Source organism: Pimephales promelas, chromosome 22 (assembly GCF_988280905.1).
Source record: "Pimephales promelas chromosome 22, fPimPro1.hap1.1, whole genome shotgun sequence".
Lineage (NCBI taxonomy): Eukaryota > Metazoa > Chordata > Actinopteri > Cypriniformes > Leuciscidae > Pimephales > Pimephales promelas.
Window position 1 is genome coordinate 18206112 of NC_142790.1, and position 17236 is coordinate 18223347.

Consider the following 17236-nt stretch of genomic DNA (forward strand, 5'->3'; position numbering starts at 1 on the left):
GCAATTGTCTAGAGAGTGAATCCCACATCTGTGTGCTTTAGTTCATCAGCTACAAAAAGTCAAGAGCACTTCTTCTGAACTTCTGCTCGTGTCAGACTTCAAAGTCGACAGGATTATCATTTTAATTTTCTTTTTTAGATGTTTTTTTTTTTAAACCAACCGAGCATATGCTGTAACAGCTTTCCGAGATTTGTTAGCCTGTAGTGTACTGAATTCACAAACTGAAACCGAATCTCAGGTAACACTTCATGTGAAGCCTGTTTATATAGTGCTTTATAGACCTTATGTAGCCCCGCCCCTTTTCAGCGTTGCACTCGTTGTCTTTTGACTTCCAGTCTGTATTTCCACAGCGATCTTGCATAAGTATGAATGAACTGCTCGTAAAAAAAATTCCCGATCGACATTTGTTGAGACATCTGCTTTACAATGCTTATGATAAACATTACAATGCTCATAATAACTTTTGTTAACTCTACAATAAGTAAATCCACTTCACCAGCTAATTACTCCTCGACAGCGATGCCATAGAAATATACAGAATCGGAAGTTCAAAGACAATATTCTAAAGATGACAGCGCCCACGTTTCTGTGGTGCATAAGGTCTATAAAGGTTGTCATAATACATCAGACTTATAATATCTGTTTTTCATAATACCTAAAGACATCATTATATGATATCAGTATTGTGCCTGAACGCGTTCAATGAACGCGTTTATATTTTGGGCGAACGTGAACTGAACGTACTGTATACGCACAACCGGCACAGCCGGGAACTTAACTGTCAATTTTGTCCCCGCCCCCTTATGGGGGAAAACAAACTAGACTCCCCATAGACTTCAATACAAAATAACGGCAAAAACCAACGTCCGTAGACAGCCGACAGGCGTAAATAACTTAAGAAATCACTTATATAAAACATGTAAAGTAATTATATGTCCACCCTGCCTGCCATAGAGCGTTAATCATTTGTGTAAATGTGTAGCCTATACATATTGTGAATGCATTAATAAACTTAATTACCAAGCTTTAGCTTTCAGTAAATAAACGCGTCTGAGAAAAATTATTCATAGGCAAAATCAACCTATATCAGTTGACCCTATGTTTACTTTCTTCACTGACAGAAAAATGAAAAGCCTATCAGTCAAAGCTCAGTTAGGAGTTAAATGTAAACTTAAATTTAGCTTATCCTTACAATTTTTTAGTTTTTTGGGGGCGTGTTAGAGTGGGATTTTGTTAGTTGGTCCTCAGAAAAAAAATGGAAGATAAAGTGGTCCTTGGGCTGAAAAAGTTTGAGAAACAATGCTATAGAGCCATCCAGGCGAAAAACCCAGCTAAAACACACGTAAACAGGCCTTAATATGTAGCGAAAAAACACCCAATCTGTCAACACCCGCCAGCAGTGTCGCGCCGCGGCCATTGTCGACAAAGCAGCGCGCGAGGAGGCGTCGTATGATCATTTAAACGGATATGACGGATGACGATGTCAGTGAGGATGGGAAAAATCGTACATATCTGTGCAAACTGCCCGTCGATAAAATAATTGTTGTTTGTGGTTGTATATGGGCTGTGGCAATAATAATAGAAAAAAGAGCTTGCAACATATGGAAAAAAAGAACTATAAATGACCTAGTTCATTTTAAAATGTGTGAACTGAATTTTGAAGTTCATGTAGAAAGTGAACTTTCCCAACACTGTATGATACAGTATATGAAGTTATTACACAGAGTAGATCAAGATTCATTATGTAGATGTGATGTCATATCCCTTGTCAAAACCAGTGGTACTGGATTTAGCTTCCCACTGGCCTTACTGTGAAAATTACAAGTCTCACCATGCTTATCAGAACCGATGATGATCCTGACAGGACAGACTGACCTTCATCCTAAAATGATTAGTGCTTTCGCGAAAAGGCACAAGGGAGCCATTACTGTCATGATGGCCATGATCTAGAATAATCTATTTGTTTTCATTCTGGCATGTCAGCAGTTACCGAGATGGGCTCTGAAATGGCTTCAAACGTATAGCCGTATAATGCGATTTCAATGATATTTACCTCTTCACTCATTTTTGCTCCGAGATCTGAGTTGTAATGAAGGCGATCAAGGATTCATCTAAGCACCTCTTGTTACTTGTTTTGCCGTTTCAGCCAAGATCCGGGCATGCGCTGACGGAGGTGCCAATCATCTGTTCCGGCTCACGGAGGGTCGTCGTGAGAGGTGAGAACCTATTTTGGCTCCCTTCACTATTGACTCGGAGGGCAGAGATGGATCTGGTGATGTCAAGGTTCTGGTGTCATTGCACATGTTCATTCTCAGAACCGCTGGACTTGTAGGAGGCCTCAGGAGTATCCTGCTTGCCAGAGTGCTTTCAGAGGATTTAACTCCTAATCCATCACCTTTTGTCAGTGGCTGACAGGCCAGATTCATCTCCAGGCCTCTAAATTGGGCACTTCTCTCCTCTCCTGGGTGGTTTTCAATTGTTTTCTTTTCTTTGGGTCCCCTTTTCATTCTACCACCTAAAAATAAAGCTGAATATCAGACTCTCTCCAAGCATGGAAATCACAACTGAGTGGTGGAACTAAATACACACATTTGTTTATTTAAAGGGATAGATTGCTTCATGTCCCTCCAAAAACAAATGCTGTTATTTTGGCACCTAGAAATTGTTTAGTTGTTAATTTCCAAAAAGAACAAAAAAAAAAAACAAAAAAAAACATTTTGGTAACTTTGGTGTCTTTACTTTTGGAAAGATCATGAATTTGGAGACAATGTTTGTCTTTTGTTAAAGGAATATTCCGGGTTCAGTACAATTTAAGCTTTATCAACGCGGCATTTGTAATTTTGACTTGTCCCTTGTTTAATGTGTAAAAAGCAAAAATCAATATTACAATGAGGAATTTACTGTATGAGACTGCAGCTTAAGCACAGTAAATTCATTATTTTGTTAAAACTTGTGTATTATGTCAGCGATTAAGTAGTTCTTGTCATTTTAGGGTTTTTGTGTTGAGTGGTCATGGCAACAAATTTGTAAAATTGGATGCATACAGAAGACGTTCGTAAAACTAAAAACTAAAATATTCAGTATGTATAATTTTGAAACAGTGTATTTTAAATGTTTATGTATTTGGCCCTATTCTCTTCCATTGTAAGTGCTTTTTTGTAAGCCAGATTTGTGCATTTTTTTAAAGAAAAGGAGTGGAAACCTTGTTCAGAAAGTGTTTGATAAAGCATAAACGTTCAGTTCACCTAAAAATTACCCAAAACTAACTATAATCACTTGCTTTCGGACTCCGGAAGCCGATGTTTACTGTTTATAAAGTTGTAAATATGGATATTTTTCCTACAAAAACGCATCGCATTGCTTCAGAAGGCCTTGAGTAACCCTGTGGATTACTTTTATGTTGGATGGATGTGCTTTTTGAACTTCAAAATCTTAAGGTGCCATTCACTCCCATTATAAAGCTTGGAGGAGCCAGGTTTTTTTTAAATATAACTCTGATTGGGTTTGGCTGAAAGAAAGATCCTGGATGATTTGAGGGTGAGTAAATTATGGAATAGTTTTCATCTTTAGGTCAACTAACCTTTGTAATTCAAGTTAGCAGCATGAAACAAAATAGTAAATTCGTAATTCATAACAATTTTTTTGTATTTAAAAATAGCCACTGTCTTTTAATGGCATCACAATGATCGTTAAAACTGAAAACATGAAACACTCTCCCTCTCTGGCAAGTACACTTCTTTAAATTGATAAGCATAGTAATGGTTTTAAAAGCCTGAGCCAGTAAAATTATTCAAATAGGATAATAAACACAGCAGATGAGAAAAAAATTAAATGGACATATATTACGCCACATATAATAGACTGAGCTGCTGCTTCAAAACAGCTGGTTTATTGTGACAGCAGGCGCATTTAAGGGAGTCAGAATTTCTTCATATGGAGCTAATGATCCGTTGTGCACACTGCCAGTAAAGTACGTTTCGACTGCGATCGTCAGAAGCTTGTTGTTTTTTTGAGCTTATCAGCTTGCAGCAGCACTGCCAAAGACACCTCAAAGGACGTTCTAAAAAATAAACAATCTCTTTTGAATGCACACATACAGCACGCCCTGTTCCATGTCACATCCATCAATTCTCTTGTACCTGTCATTGCTTTACTCCATATGCTTTTGTTTTCATCTGTAGATTTTATTCAGAGCTGCCAAAATGGAGTATAGAAGCCTTCTCCAGACAGTTAGCCATATGTGTTGTCATTAGGGAATATCTTGCTGGAAATTAATTGGGTCTGAGATTCAAGCTAAATATTCCATATTTGGAGATGAATATCATCAACAGATGAAGTGTTTTTTTTTTTAGTTCTTCCTTTGATGGAAGTAAGGAATTAACATTTTTAAGGAATTAAAGAGATACTTCATCAAAATTATATTTCTGTAATTTGCTTACCGTCATGTAATACCATGCCAGAACATAATTTAGATCTTTCCAATGGATTGCTTGATTTAGTTTAAAACTGATCTGAATAATTCAAATCTTTTCAACGAATTGGTTGATTTGGTTCACAATGTAACTCTGATTGAATCAGATATTAAAGTGAATCAGTTGATCCAGTTCATAAAACCAGTCTGAAGGATTCAGATCTTTGTAATGAATCACTTGATCCAGTTCACAAAACTTTTGAGAGTTTGAGAAAAAAGGTCTGAATGATTCCAATCTTTTCATTAGATTGGTTGATTCAGTTCACAAAACTGATCTGGATAATTCAAATCTTTTTATCGAATTGATTGATTCGATTCACAAAATCACTCTAAATTAATCAGATCTTGAAGTGAATCAGTTGATCCAGTTCATAAAATAAGTCTAAATGATTCAAGTATTTGTAATCAATCAGTTGATTCAGTTCACAAAACTGATTTTAATAATTCAAAATATTGGTCAATTCTGAATGATTCCAAACTTTTCAATGAATTGGTAGATTCAGTTCACAAAATTAGTCTGAATGATTCTGATATTTCCAATTAATTATTTGATTTAGTTCACAAAACTTATCTGAACAATTCAAGTCTTTTATTTAACCAGGCAAGTCTCAACAACAATCTGGTTGATTAGATTCATAAAATCACTCTAAATGGATAAGATCTTCAAGTGAATCATTTGATCCAGTTCATAAAACCAGTCTAAATTATTCAGATATTTGTAATGAATAATTTAATAAAGTTAATAAAAACCAGTCTAAATTATTCGCATATTTGTAATGAATCAGTTGCTCCAGTTCACACAACAGATATTATTAATTCAAAATATTGCTTAATTCAGTTTGAAAACAAATGGTCTGATTGATTCCAGTCTTTTCAATAAATTAGTTGATTCAGTTCACAAACATGGTCTGAATAATTCAGATCATTTCAATAAACGTGTTGCTTCAGTTCACAAAATCAGCCTGAAGTTCAACTCACTTGCGAGTAAGGGCAGGATCATCAATCATGACAACTTAAATTGTGGTCTATTTGTGGTCTACACTGAGTTACCATATAGCTTTTATTATGTTAAAAAGATGTGAGGGTGCATAAATGATGACAGAAGTTTTGGGTGAACTATCCCTTTAAAAATGGAAAATTGCTGAATTGACCAAAACCAGTGTGTAACTAATGATACTTGCAAATCTGTCTCCACATTGCGGCACCTTCTTGTTTTTTACTCATTTGTGAGCAGCGATCATTCCTAGAAGTCTCTTTGATCCTGAACCAGAACACATTTCATATGTCTGGCAGACCTCTGGCCTTGCCTAATTACATGCATCTACCGTGATTATTCATTTTTAATCTCCCTGTGCAAACAGGAGCTGACAGAGAGGGAAATCTTCAGAGCTGGTGCACAGATCAAGACATATCCTGTTATTATCTCACACTGCCTTAAATGTAATTACTGCATTGACCTTTCCTGGTACATTTTGATTAGTTTAGAAAGCTCAGCTTTATTTGAACTGAAGCATTGAACACACTATTGCTTTGGAGCTCATGAAACATACCATGCTTTTTTCTCCCATTTGCAGATGGTATCGGTCATTATTGTGGAACAGGTTTCTTGTCCCAAAGTGTCTGGATTATCAACAGTGATTGCTCTCTGAATAATCTCACAATCTTCAGATGGCTCATTAGCTGTTAGATTGGTACATAAATTTCTCTTAAAACAGCTAGTGAGAGCGAAGTGAGAGCTTCGATCTGAAAGTTTCATTAAAGTGGTAGTTCATCCAAAAATGAAAATTCTGTCATCATTTACTCACCCAAGTTGTTCCAAACCTGAATTAGTTTTTCATATTTCACGCAAAAGAAGATATTTTTAAGAATATGGGTTACCAAACAGTTGATAGACCCCATTGACTTCCATACTATGCCATTATATTCTTCGAAATATCTTCTTTTGTGTTCAGGAGAAGAATGAAATTCATACAGGTTTAGAGCAATCTGAGGGTGCGGAACTATCACTTCCAATCTTTTAATCGCTGTGGGAATGTCTGGCGTTGTGCAGGATGCAGAAGACGAGGACAAAAGGAACTCAACGAAGATGCTTTATTTACAAATTTAAACTACAGAGATGAAGGGAAACATTTCAGGACTTCAGTCAACTATATAGATGACGACTGACAAAGATTAAAGGTATAGCGGAGGATCTTTCTGACTTTTAGAGAAGACCCGGCCTCTCCAATTTTTTAAAAAATGCACATGCGCAACACTATTTTATTTACTTCTTATACTGATCGATTGAGTGACCGAGGACTCAAGACATGATATGCAATGGAGAAGTAGCTTGTTGCATTTGTGTAATAAATACTATGGTTAACACATTGGAATTATCGAAAATGAACACACAAGGTTTTAGAATATTTCAGCGTGATACAATTTACCATTTGGTCATAAGGCTATTTTAGACAAATTGAGATGTTTACCATGTCTACGCGGTGCATGACTTGTGCCTGGGCTAGCATCGCTAATCATAGCTTACATTAACTTTTACTAGCAGTGATTTTAAATGGATTTCTCCAAATAGCATGACAAACTTTACCCGTAGTAGAATCTTCGCGACTGGCATCAGTGGGAAGCCCAACCTGTGCTTTTAGCGCACGCCAGCATGTGAAATATTCACCTAAAATTACTCTGGTCTTGTTTCTATATTCTGCGGCCATTCTCTTCTTATCATACAGTTTGTATACATTTTTTCTCTTTCGACCAAAACTCATCACACATAATACACCTGAAAGTGCGCATGCGCAGAAAGCGAAAAACTACATAGCGACGAGCACGTACGACGGCCTTACGTAAACATATCACCAGAATGATTGACACTTAGGTGGACCAATAGTATAGGCTACCCACCCGGAAAAAAGAAAATCCTCCGCTATAACTGAACAGAAGGAGTCTAAATACAGATACAAATGAACAATAACAAGGTGAGGACAGGTGACACAGATGATCATAACGGGAAACAGGTGGCTAATGAGGAAGTGAGTTCAGGTGAGGAGACAAGCGGGATCCTGGGAAGTGTAGTGATGTCAAAGACAGACTAGTGCAGATGATGACTGTGACAGGTAAATGGTAATCTGAAGAATTAACGTAAAGGCTGCTGAAAATTCAGCTTTGCCATCATGGGGATAAATAACATTTTAGATATAACCTTTTTTTTGGCCATTCCCAGTCCTTACTGTTGTTATGATTGGCAATGAAATATCCATCTGTTACAGTGCCCCTGTGGTGAAAATCAAGCTTTTAATGGTGTTTATATGTCTATGTGTTGTTTTTAAAATGCTTTAAGACAAACCATGTGCACATTCATAAGTCAACACCATTAAGGAGTATTTTCTCTGTAAAACTGCAGTGAAGCAAAGACAGTATTAAAAAATGTGGTTTGAAATTGCTGGTGTTTCTGACAAACTACCAAACTAAACCAATCTGAGTCAACGAGTGGATCTCCAATCTGGTGTGAGTGAGTGGAGACGGGGTTCATTTGCATATCCATAGAACCGCGTATACTAAATGGTGCAATGCTGTTACTTTCAAGCTATTTAAAGACATGAAGAATTTATTTATTTATTTATTCAAAATTATTGACTACAGGGGGACTTCAGGCACTTCAGCCAGTAGTAGTTGTGACTTCATTGTCATGACAAAATGAAGCAGGGAAGTTCACTATGGTTATTCAGAAACAATATATGTCACCATGGATACACAGTATTGTATAGTATTTCAGCTCGGTACTTGTTGTGCAGCTGTAGTTATTCGAGAGAACTTGTGTGACCTTTACTGATTATGAAGGAGTCGAAAATGAACTCTGAGGCATAATCAAAAGCTGATCGTCTGTTCAGATGATCCACTCAGGAGGGGTGGCTTTATGATTTCACCAGACTGCCTGTAATGAAGCAACAGCTGAAGAGGTCTCTTGAGGGGGACTTCTGAGAGGTGTGTGAAACTGCCAGGCATAAAGCAGGCGATCTGTTATTTAAGTCCTGAGTGGGCTTATTGACTTAAAAAAAAAAGAGCGAAATTTGTGCTACGCCAAACGAAGCCAATACCAAGCTCCCCTGTTGATGAACAGTCACATCACTTATTAGAAAACAAAGGCTGCAACAAAATACAAGATGTTTAAGGATTTGCATGTAGTTTTGTTCCTGAATGTCACTTGGGAGCCCAATTTTCACCTCCCCACATCCTCATTGATGTTATTTTAGAGTGCGTAACTAGAAAACAGCAAGGAAGCCAGACTGATAACTGTGATCTCGTCTGTCTGTCTTGTCTCTTCGGGCTGTGACAAAATGAAAGAAGCATCTGATGCGACAGGGTGTCTGATCCCTGGTTCTCCCATTGGCGTTGGTCTTGACCTTCTGGAATTACTTCAATTCTTAATTCTAATTTTCTCCGTGCCGGTCCAAATCGAGTCCTTTTCCAACGAGGTATAGTCCCTGCGTTACGATTAACTTTAAGTGACACTTTAATTTGAATGTAAAAGAGGTGTATTTTGCCTCCAATTTGAGCTCTGCTGTGGGAAGAGCTGTTTTGCTGATAAAATGTCAAAAGGAAAGGTTTAATTTAGCTTCACCTTAATGTGGCCGCAGAACTGTCACTGCTGAGGGTTATTTATGGTTTCCTGTTTAATGGGGAGTCTGTTGGCGCGCACACAACAGGAAACGTTGAACCTGTTCATTGCTTTTTCTTGCACATTGAACCCTTGGTCAAAGCCAGAAGTGTTCTAGATGATCCAGGTTTTTTGGCAGAAAGATTAATTGGGGCTTAAAATACAATTAGTAGGTGCACAAATTGTAACCACGTTGAATCCTCTTAAGATGATGTAATATGCTCGATTACTTTGATTTAAATGTAACGGTTCCAATAATGGCTTTCACATTTTGAACCCCTGTTGATAGAATGTCCCATTAACTCTTTCCCTGCCATTGATGGAAATTTCCATGATTGATGAGACAATGCTTCCCTGCCAATGATGGAAATTTCTGGCTTTCCGTGTTTTCACTGTTATACGGTAGGGGGTGCTATTAGACATCTTCTGAAAGAGTGCTGAAGCTCCTGATCAAAACACAGACAAAGAAGAAGAAGAAAAGCAATATCATATGAATTGTAAATTAAATGTGATTATCAACATTAAATAGCATATGAATCAAAATGCCTAATGTTACCGAATTAAATGTCAGAACGAGCTATAGGACTGTGAAAGCTTTGGCTGTGTTGATTGACTCGATTTACTCCATCTGTTTTGATTGTCGTTCTGAATGTTAGGGTATATTCACACCAGGAAAGTCCGATAGTTCACTTGCTTTGGTCCGGACCAAATACATTTTTTTTTTTTTTTTGCTACGGTTTGCTTTCACACTGCTCTTTTGCAAGTGAACCAAAATTTCTAAACAAAACCACACGTGTGCTATGGTCGTCCATTCATTGGACAAGGATTCTCAAGTAGGGAAATCAGGAAGTGCAAAAAAGGCTCAGCATGGAGATATTTCTCTTTTCCATTTCCACTCTTGTTTAGAGCATTGCGCACTTTCATATAATGTTGCCAAAGTTGTTTTTTTACTTTAACGCGGCACTGTGTGAGAGACCTTTCATATCCCCTCTCCTTCATCCATTCAGTAAACATGTTGAACACAAATGTTAATGAGGCAGCTCGTCTCTTCGAAGCTCCAGGTCAAACCACGACTCATTTTATCGAATGTAGTAGGCTACAACAGATCACTTTCCCATAACGCAACTCCGACTACGGAAGCCTGTTAAGTCAAAGGCGCAGTGCTTTCTTGCAGTTGGGTCTGTTCATGTTCACACCGTAAACGAATCGTACGGGTCTCGGTTCGGTTGTTTGCTCCGTACCCGAGTTGGATTGCTGTATTCACACCTGCCCAAAAGGTCCACACCAAAGGGGGAAACGAACTAGAGTACGATTCAATCGAACCAAACAAGGCAGGTGTGAATACACCCTTAGTGTCTTAATTCACTCTATGAATTAAATATATACTGACTCTTATTAAAGCTACAAAAGTTATTCAGTCAAGTGAAGTAAGGGATTTTCTTCTTGTCTTTTGTTCATGACCCCAGTTATTGCAAGCCGTTGTGATATTTCGATATAATGCACTGCTCTATACAGCGGTTTAATATATAGTTTATTCCAAGAATCGGATTCCATTTATGCTGCCTCTAAAAAAAAAAATCATTAAAAACAGAATTGCATTTCTTATTTTCCTATTATTTGTCGTTTAAAAGGACTAAATTAATAATTCAAGCAGTAAAGCTAATGATTATCTTGTCAATTTAGCATTGCACTTGCTTTATCCACACACAATCTGTTTATAACACAGCCTGTGTTCTCCTCGTCGGGCCTCAGATTCATCCGTGAGATGAAGATAGCGCTCCCGTAATCCACTGCCGTGTTATTATTAAACCAGCTCGGCAGCGCATCTCTGCTCATTCAGCGGCTACATGCACCGCCCGGCGGACCGTGAAATCGTGACATCGAGTCTTTATGCTTTAATGCCTACCTAGACCCACGCTGCCTTTCTTCTCTCAGGGAATAAAACGAAAGAAGCCGCAACATGATCTGCCTTTCTCAAAATGAACACTCTGCCCGTCTGAGCGAAGAAAATCTTGTCATTGCCTCCATAGATATCGTAAATCTATGTTGCAAAAGTTTGGGGTGCAACGGTGGCAGTGTGCATCAATTCTCTCTCAACCCCTCACTGTGTCAAGAGGCTGTCTGTGTCGCTTTTGTCATGTCTGGGGACAGATAGTGCTGTGACTGGCAGGCGTTGAATGGCTCTAGTGGGGTCCTGTCACTGAAGCTTTCCATGGCCCGTGTCAGAGACGCACCTTCATTTCACATGAATAAAGGATCCGATGGCTGCTCAAATTGTGATTTTTTTTTTTTACCCGACACCCTCTTCTCCCACTCTCTCTCTCACTTCAGTTTCTCTTTCTCTCTCTTCCCATCAAGTTTTCTCCCAGACTACATAAATGGAGACTTTGATTCAATCCTGCCAGAGGTCAAAGCATTTTACACAGAAAAGGTAAGCGTAGTCTCTCTGGGACTCTCTTGTGATGTCTCTTTTACTTTCTTTTTATTTCCTTATGTATGCACATTCAAGGAGGTATTCTAATACATTATGATTGCTCAAATGCTCAATGCAGTATTAAACATCTACCATATGATTAAACATTTGACTGAGCAAAGTTAGAATAGCAATAATTCCCAAATTTTAGTTCTTGACATCAAAGATTGTTCCAGTAAAAAAAGAAGCCAATTTTTGGCTATCAAAAGTGAATGTGATGCATGAATATATTAAAAAAATAATAAGTAAGTAATTATGAAAATTATAAACAATTACAAAAAATTAACACCCTGGTTTCTAAATGGTGATTTAGCCTATTGTATATTGATAAAAATGCATAAAATTTGGCCTATAAAGTTCATCGTATTATTAATGAATTTTTCGATGTTTGATTTTAAGCACTTTTTGTACTTCAGTATGACAAACTATTTTGTTCTTGTTTCCCTTTGAGAGCCACTGGTATAAATATATCCATAAATTCTCCAAAACTGATATAAAAAAATATGTTAAATATTAATGTAAGCTCTTTTGCAATATTGTTTGTCTGGCACACAAAGTTGACTTTGTAATTGAGATTCATATTTTGTCCTTTCCAGCTATGGCCCCCTGCCACTCACTTCCTCAAGTCATGTAGATTTCACAGATTCACACCACTGACTTCCTGTCATTCTGGAAAGGTGCAGTGCGGTATCAGTCTAGTGGCTAAAGCTCTTAACAAAGCTGGTGAACCTGTGAAGTGTTACCGAGAGGCCTCCACCGTGCCCTTGAGCAAAGCACTTAACGGCACTCTTCTCCTGTGGGACCGTCTCTGAAATTAGTGTACTGTACGTCAGTTTGAATGAAAACCATCTGCTAAGTAATCAGTAGCAGAGGTTATTTGCATTGTTATAATCCTGCATACATGCATTTTTATGTCATTCCTAAGCCGGTGTATGCCGCTTTTGGGGGAGCCGAAGTCTGACAGACCATGGCGCTTGAATTTAAATGGGTTTGAAACGGAATAAAAACTAGAGTGATGCTCTGTGGAGGATAAAGGAAGGAAAAGAAACACGCTCCACGGCTGACGTTTAGATGCGTGATTTTTGTGGTACCTGCTGCGTTTGAGAAGTCACCTGTGACGGCCGTGTATATGCAGCCGTTCGAGAGAACTGAGACTGGAAAACGAGCAACGTTCGCCTCTGCCCTTCCTGACACTCAAAGAATTCGCACAGCAAGAGATCCCATTTACAAAACACAAAGCGCGATCAGACAAAATGCGAGAAGCCAGGAGGCAGTCTGTAGTGTATCAACTCTAAAGTTTCTAAACTTTTTTTAGTTTAGAAACTTTGTTTTTCATCAGAGAGGAATCAGAGAGGCTGTTTGTGAAAATATTTAACAAGAATAACTTCACTAAACAGTTGCCACTTTTTCACACAGTATTTCAACCCAAACATGCTTTTTTTATCACAAACGTCCGTCTACTGTATGATGTTGAAGAGGTAATAAATGTGCAGAGTATGTAAACAAAGTCACCTTGAGTTTTTTTCCTCCTTTCGATGTAAATTAGGCTCATTATAGATGCCGTTTGCATGCTGCAAGTAATATAAGGCCTATTACCGTTTACACCGTTTCTTGATTTGCATAAATCCTTTGCTGAATCTGGTGCTTAACACATAACTAGACTGTGTGCGTACAAAATGTGTGTAAAACTTTATGCATTCATACTTTTACCAAAATTCTTGATGTTGAATTAAAAATTCTGTTTTATTTGTCAGTTATTCACATACTGTCTTCCAATTTGACTTATTTTGCTCCAGAACTGCAGGCTAATGGAAACGCCTGACCAGGATCTGACTGACTTCACTAAGTGCTTGGCCATTATGGCGGAGGAGATCAAAGCACGGAAATTGCAGGTTGGACTCTATCTCTCTCTCTCTGTCCTTCTGAATGTTTCGGTCTTATGCTTCAGACCCGCACCGCAGCTTTTTGACCCCATTTGCGCCTCAGAAACACGTGACCACTTTGCATTTGTAGATCTGTCGTAATGAAACGCAACTTAACTGCCAATTAATTATGGCTAAATTGTGCAACTAAAAAAAACAGCAGTAAACTGTGTCGTTACTTTCTTTAAAATAAATGACATCTGAAATGGAAAGAAAAAAATGTTAACCCTTGTGTAAAAGAAGTTAACTTTAGTATGCTTTTTTTTTACACAAAAGTACCTATTATAAAAAGTGTGAACAGAATGTAATGATTTAGGATACTTAATTGCATGTTAAATGGTTAGAAATTTAATTATACATATTTAGATAGTAATTAAAAATATTTAGGTTTAAATTTATTTTAGGTTTACATATTAAATGCTATTAAATGAGCTTTAGAGTGTTTAAAGCAGCTGTTCACTTTTTTAAAAAAAACTTTTACTGATAATTTACTCACCCCCATGTCATCCAAGATGTCCACGTCTTTCTTTTTCAGTCGAAAAGAAATTAAGGTTTTTGATGAACACATACCAGGATTTTCTCCATATAATGGACTTCAATGGGAACCAAACGGTTCAAGGTCCAAATGAGAGTTTCAGTACAGCTTCAAAGGGCTTTAAACGACACCAGACGATGAATAAGGGTCCTATCGACGACCCTTCGAGTCATGACTCGAAATGAACGAGTTTTAACAGGAGAGTCACGAATGCGCATCAAAGAACAGAGCAAGGCAAGCATTTATGCTTATAAAATTTAAACTTTTTTATTTATTTTTTAAATGACCGATTGTTTCGCTAGATACGACCCTTATTCATCGTCTGGTGTCGTTTAAAGCCCTTTGAAGCTGCACTGAAACTCTCATTTTGCATTGAACCGTTTGGTTCCCATTGAAGTCCATTATATGGAGAAAATCCTGGAATATGTTCATCAAAAACCTTAATTTCTTTTCGACTCAATAAAAAAAGACATGGATATCTTGGATGACATTGGGGTGAGTAAATTATCAGCAAAAGTTATTTTAAAAGTGAACTACTCCTTTAAGTAGGGCTTAATGGGATAGTTCACCCAAAAATAAGTCGTTCCAAACCTCTATGCATTTCTTTCTTCTGCTGAACACAAAATAAGATATTTTAAAGAATGTCTAACCAAACAGTCGATAAGCCCCATTGACTTCCATTTTTATTTCCACACTATGCAAGTCAATGAGGCCCATCAACTGTTTGGTTGCTGCACAATCAAATGGTCACAGAAAACAGTTTAAATGAATGTTACCAGGTTTAAACTGGCCCTTTGTGATTACATATCAAAGTGTGTTGCTCTACCAAGCTGGGGTGCAGGGAGTATGTGTGCTAAAACACAAAATATAAGTTTTGAGATGAGTACATTACAATGGAAAGAAAAGTGGTAACTCGAATTCATTTTGAAAACTGTGTTGGAAGAACAGCCGTGTACATTTTCACTTTTTCTTTTACCTGTCAAGCATAAAAGGTGAGCTCACACCTCAGCTTCAGTGTGAATTCACATCCTCCAGGAGCTGTCAGAGAGGTTTTGTATGGATATTGTGTGTGTGTGTGTCTGTCTGTCTGCTCCTCCTCTAAAGCTCACTCTGAGCTCCAGGCTTGTCAGACTGTTTGTTGGTCCTCACGGAGATGCCCATCACCGTCACGGACACTCCAGCGTTTTACCAATATACGAGCCTCAAGCTCAATCGACATGCATACTATGGCCTTCTAGCTTTTCCTATTGTGTTTATATTCACCTCTGCATCTCAGCGCTACCTTTTGTGTCTTGAAGCTCTCACGAAAGACGAGTAACTCCTGTAGAAGTGACTGAGCTTAGCGATTCTTTGTCAGTCTTTCATTGTCTAAAACATGACTACAGCTTGAAATATTTATTTATCTGCTTGTTTTAAAGTGTTGACCCCAATCTGGGTGTTTCAGCCTAAGATGACACAACAACAGAGCGCCCACCGACATTATGTACTGTCCAAGACCAAAAGCAAGACCAAGCTGTGGTTGTTTGTTTGACAGGTTCATGTTGTCTAATTGAGCAGTTCTTTGGAGAGAAGTTGCAAAGTGGACCAGACATTATGCCAATAATTACACAAATGGCCCGGCGAGACTTCTCTTCATCTGGGTGTCTCTGATTCGTGCTTGGTTATAACCCAGCGTTTGTACTGTCATCATGAGAAAAGTTTGAACAGCCGTATTAGACTTTGCAGGGAATGTAAAGGTATTCTTTGACCTCAGGCTCCAAGTACAAGTTGCGAACATATCATCATTTCTGCTTCGCTTTTTAAAAAAGTTTTGCAATCAGTCCACATAATTACAGAGGCACTGTAACTTGAACAATTTATGTGTCAGATGTCTCATAAGTCCCGCTATTTAAATGAGCCAGTGGGGGCTGGCAGTGAAGTGTTGATTACCCACTGTGCATTTTAAAGAGACTTGTAGAGTTGTTGTATCTCACAGGCTGATAGGTACATTGCAGCAGTCAGACAAACGATCCCGGGAGCAAATATCAAAGACATTCTGCCAAGTCAACGCTTTCCAGTCCACACTGTTCCCTCGGAATACTTTCCATAATGTATGACTCTGTTGTTTAGTGAAGACGCACATCATTTTTTGGCTGCTGCGGGAAGGAAAAAGCTACGGTGCAAATTTGCAACAGCACTTTCAGAACATTTATCCTCGACTTGCAGAATCTGTCACACAAACATTCGTTTGTTTGTACGCTTTTTCATTCATTCGTTTGTTTGTTCGTTCACTAGTTGGTGCAGCAGCACTTTAAAAACTAGGTTGGCATAAATGACCTTTATCCATTGCTTTGCTCTCACAATCGCTGATTTCTTTGTCCATTTTTTCATTTATTCATTTGTTTGTTTTTTCATTTGTTAATGTAAAAGCAACATTTATTGATTGATTGATTTGTTTACCCATTCATTCAATCGTTTGTTTGTTCGTTTATTCGTTCATTTGTTGATTCATTCATTCAATTTTTGGTTCATTCATTTGTTTTGTTGATTCATTGTTTGTTTCATTTGTTTAAGAAATGTTATTCTGGAGTTACTTAAGGCGCCGTTTACACGATGGGAAAACGCAGATATTTCTCTGCGTTTTGCCCTCTCGTTTACACGAAAACGCCGTTTTTATCACTGAAAACGATTATTTCTAAAAACTCCGGCCAAAGTGGAGATTTCTGAAAACGCCGGTTATGTGTTGTCGTGTGAACTGGGAGAAACGGCGTTTTAGGTTCTCTCTTGTCGTTTCTGACGATTCTGATTGGCTTGAATGGCTTTATCCTTAACGCCTACACTGCCGCCAATAGGTTTGGCACAGTTATGATGGCGCTCGACGGCGTATTTATGCGGGTGTGTAAACGATGTTATTTTTGAAAACGGAGATAAGGAAAATATTAGTTTTGCTAAATACCCGGCTTTGAGTAAACGTGGCCTAAATCATAATCCACAATTTGTTTGTCTTTCATTAATTCATTCTTTTGTTTGTGCAATAGCACTTTAAGAAAATCTATCCTGAAGTTGCATGACAAAAAAAATCAAATACTTTGCTCTCACGATCATTCATTTATTCATTCATTCATTTGACTAGTTCATTCATTTGTTTGTGCAATAGCACTTTAAGAGCATCATTCAATCATCTGTTCATTTAATTGTTCATTTGTAA

The 17236-nt window shown here is 37.9% G+C and overlaps 1 protein-coding gene across 1 annotated transcript in view; it reads left to right on the forward strand.

Annotated features, from left to right (window-relative positions):
• The window catches only part of tpk1 (thiamin pyrophosphokinase 1), a 60090-nt gene that overhangs the window by 15102 nt on the left and 27752 nt on the right, over positions 1-17236 (forward strand). The window contains exons 4-6 of the mRNA XM_039666813.2: positions 2147-2216; positions 11478-11550; positions 13389-13484. Of these exons, the coding sequence (XP_039522747.2) occupies positions 2147-2216; positions 11478-11550; positions 13389-13484 (239 nt within the window). The remainder of the gene's footprint in view (positions 1-2146; positions 2217-11477; positions 11551-13388; positions 13485-17236) is intronic.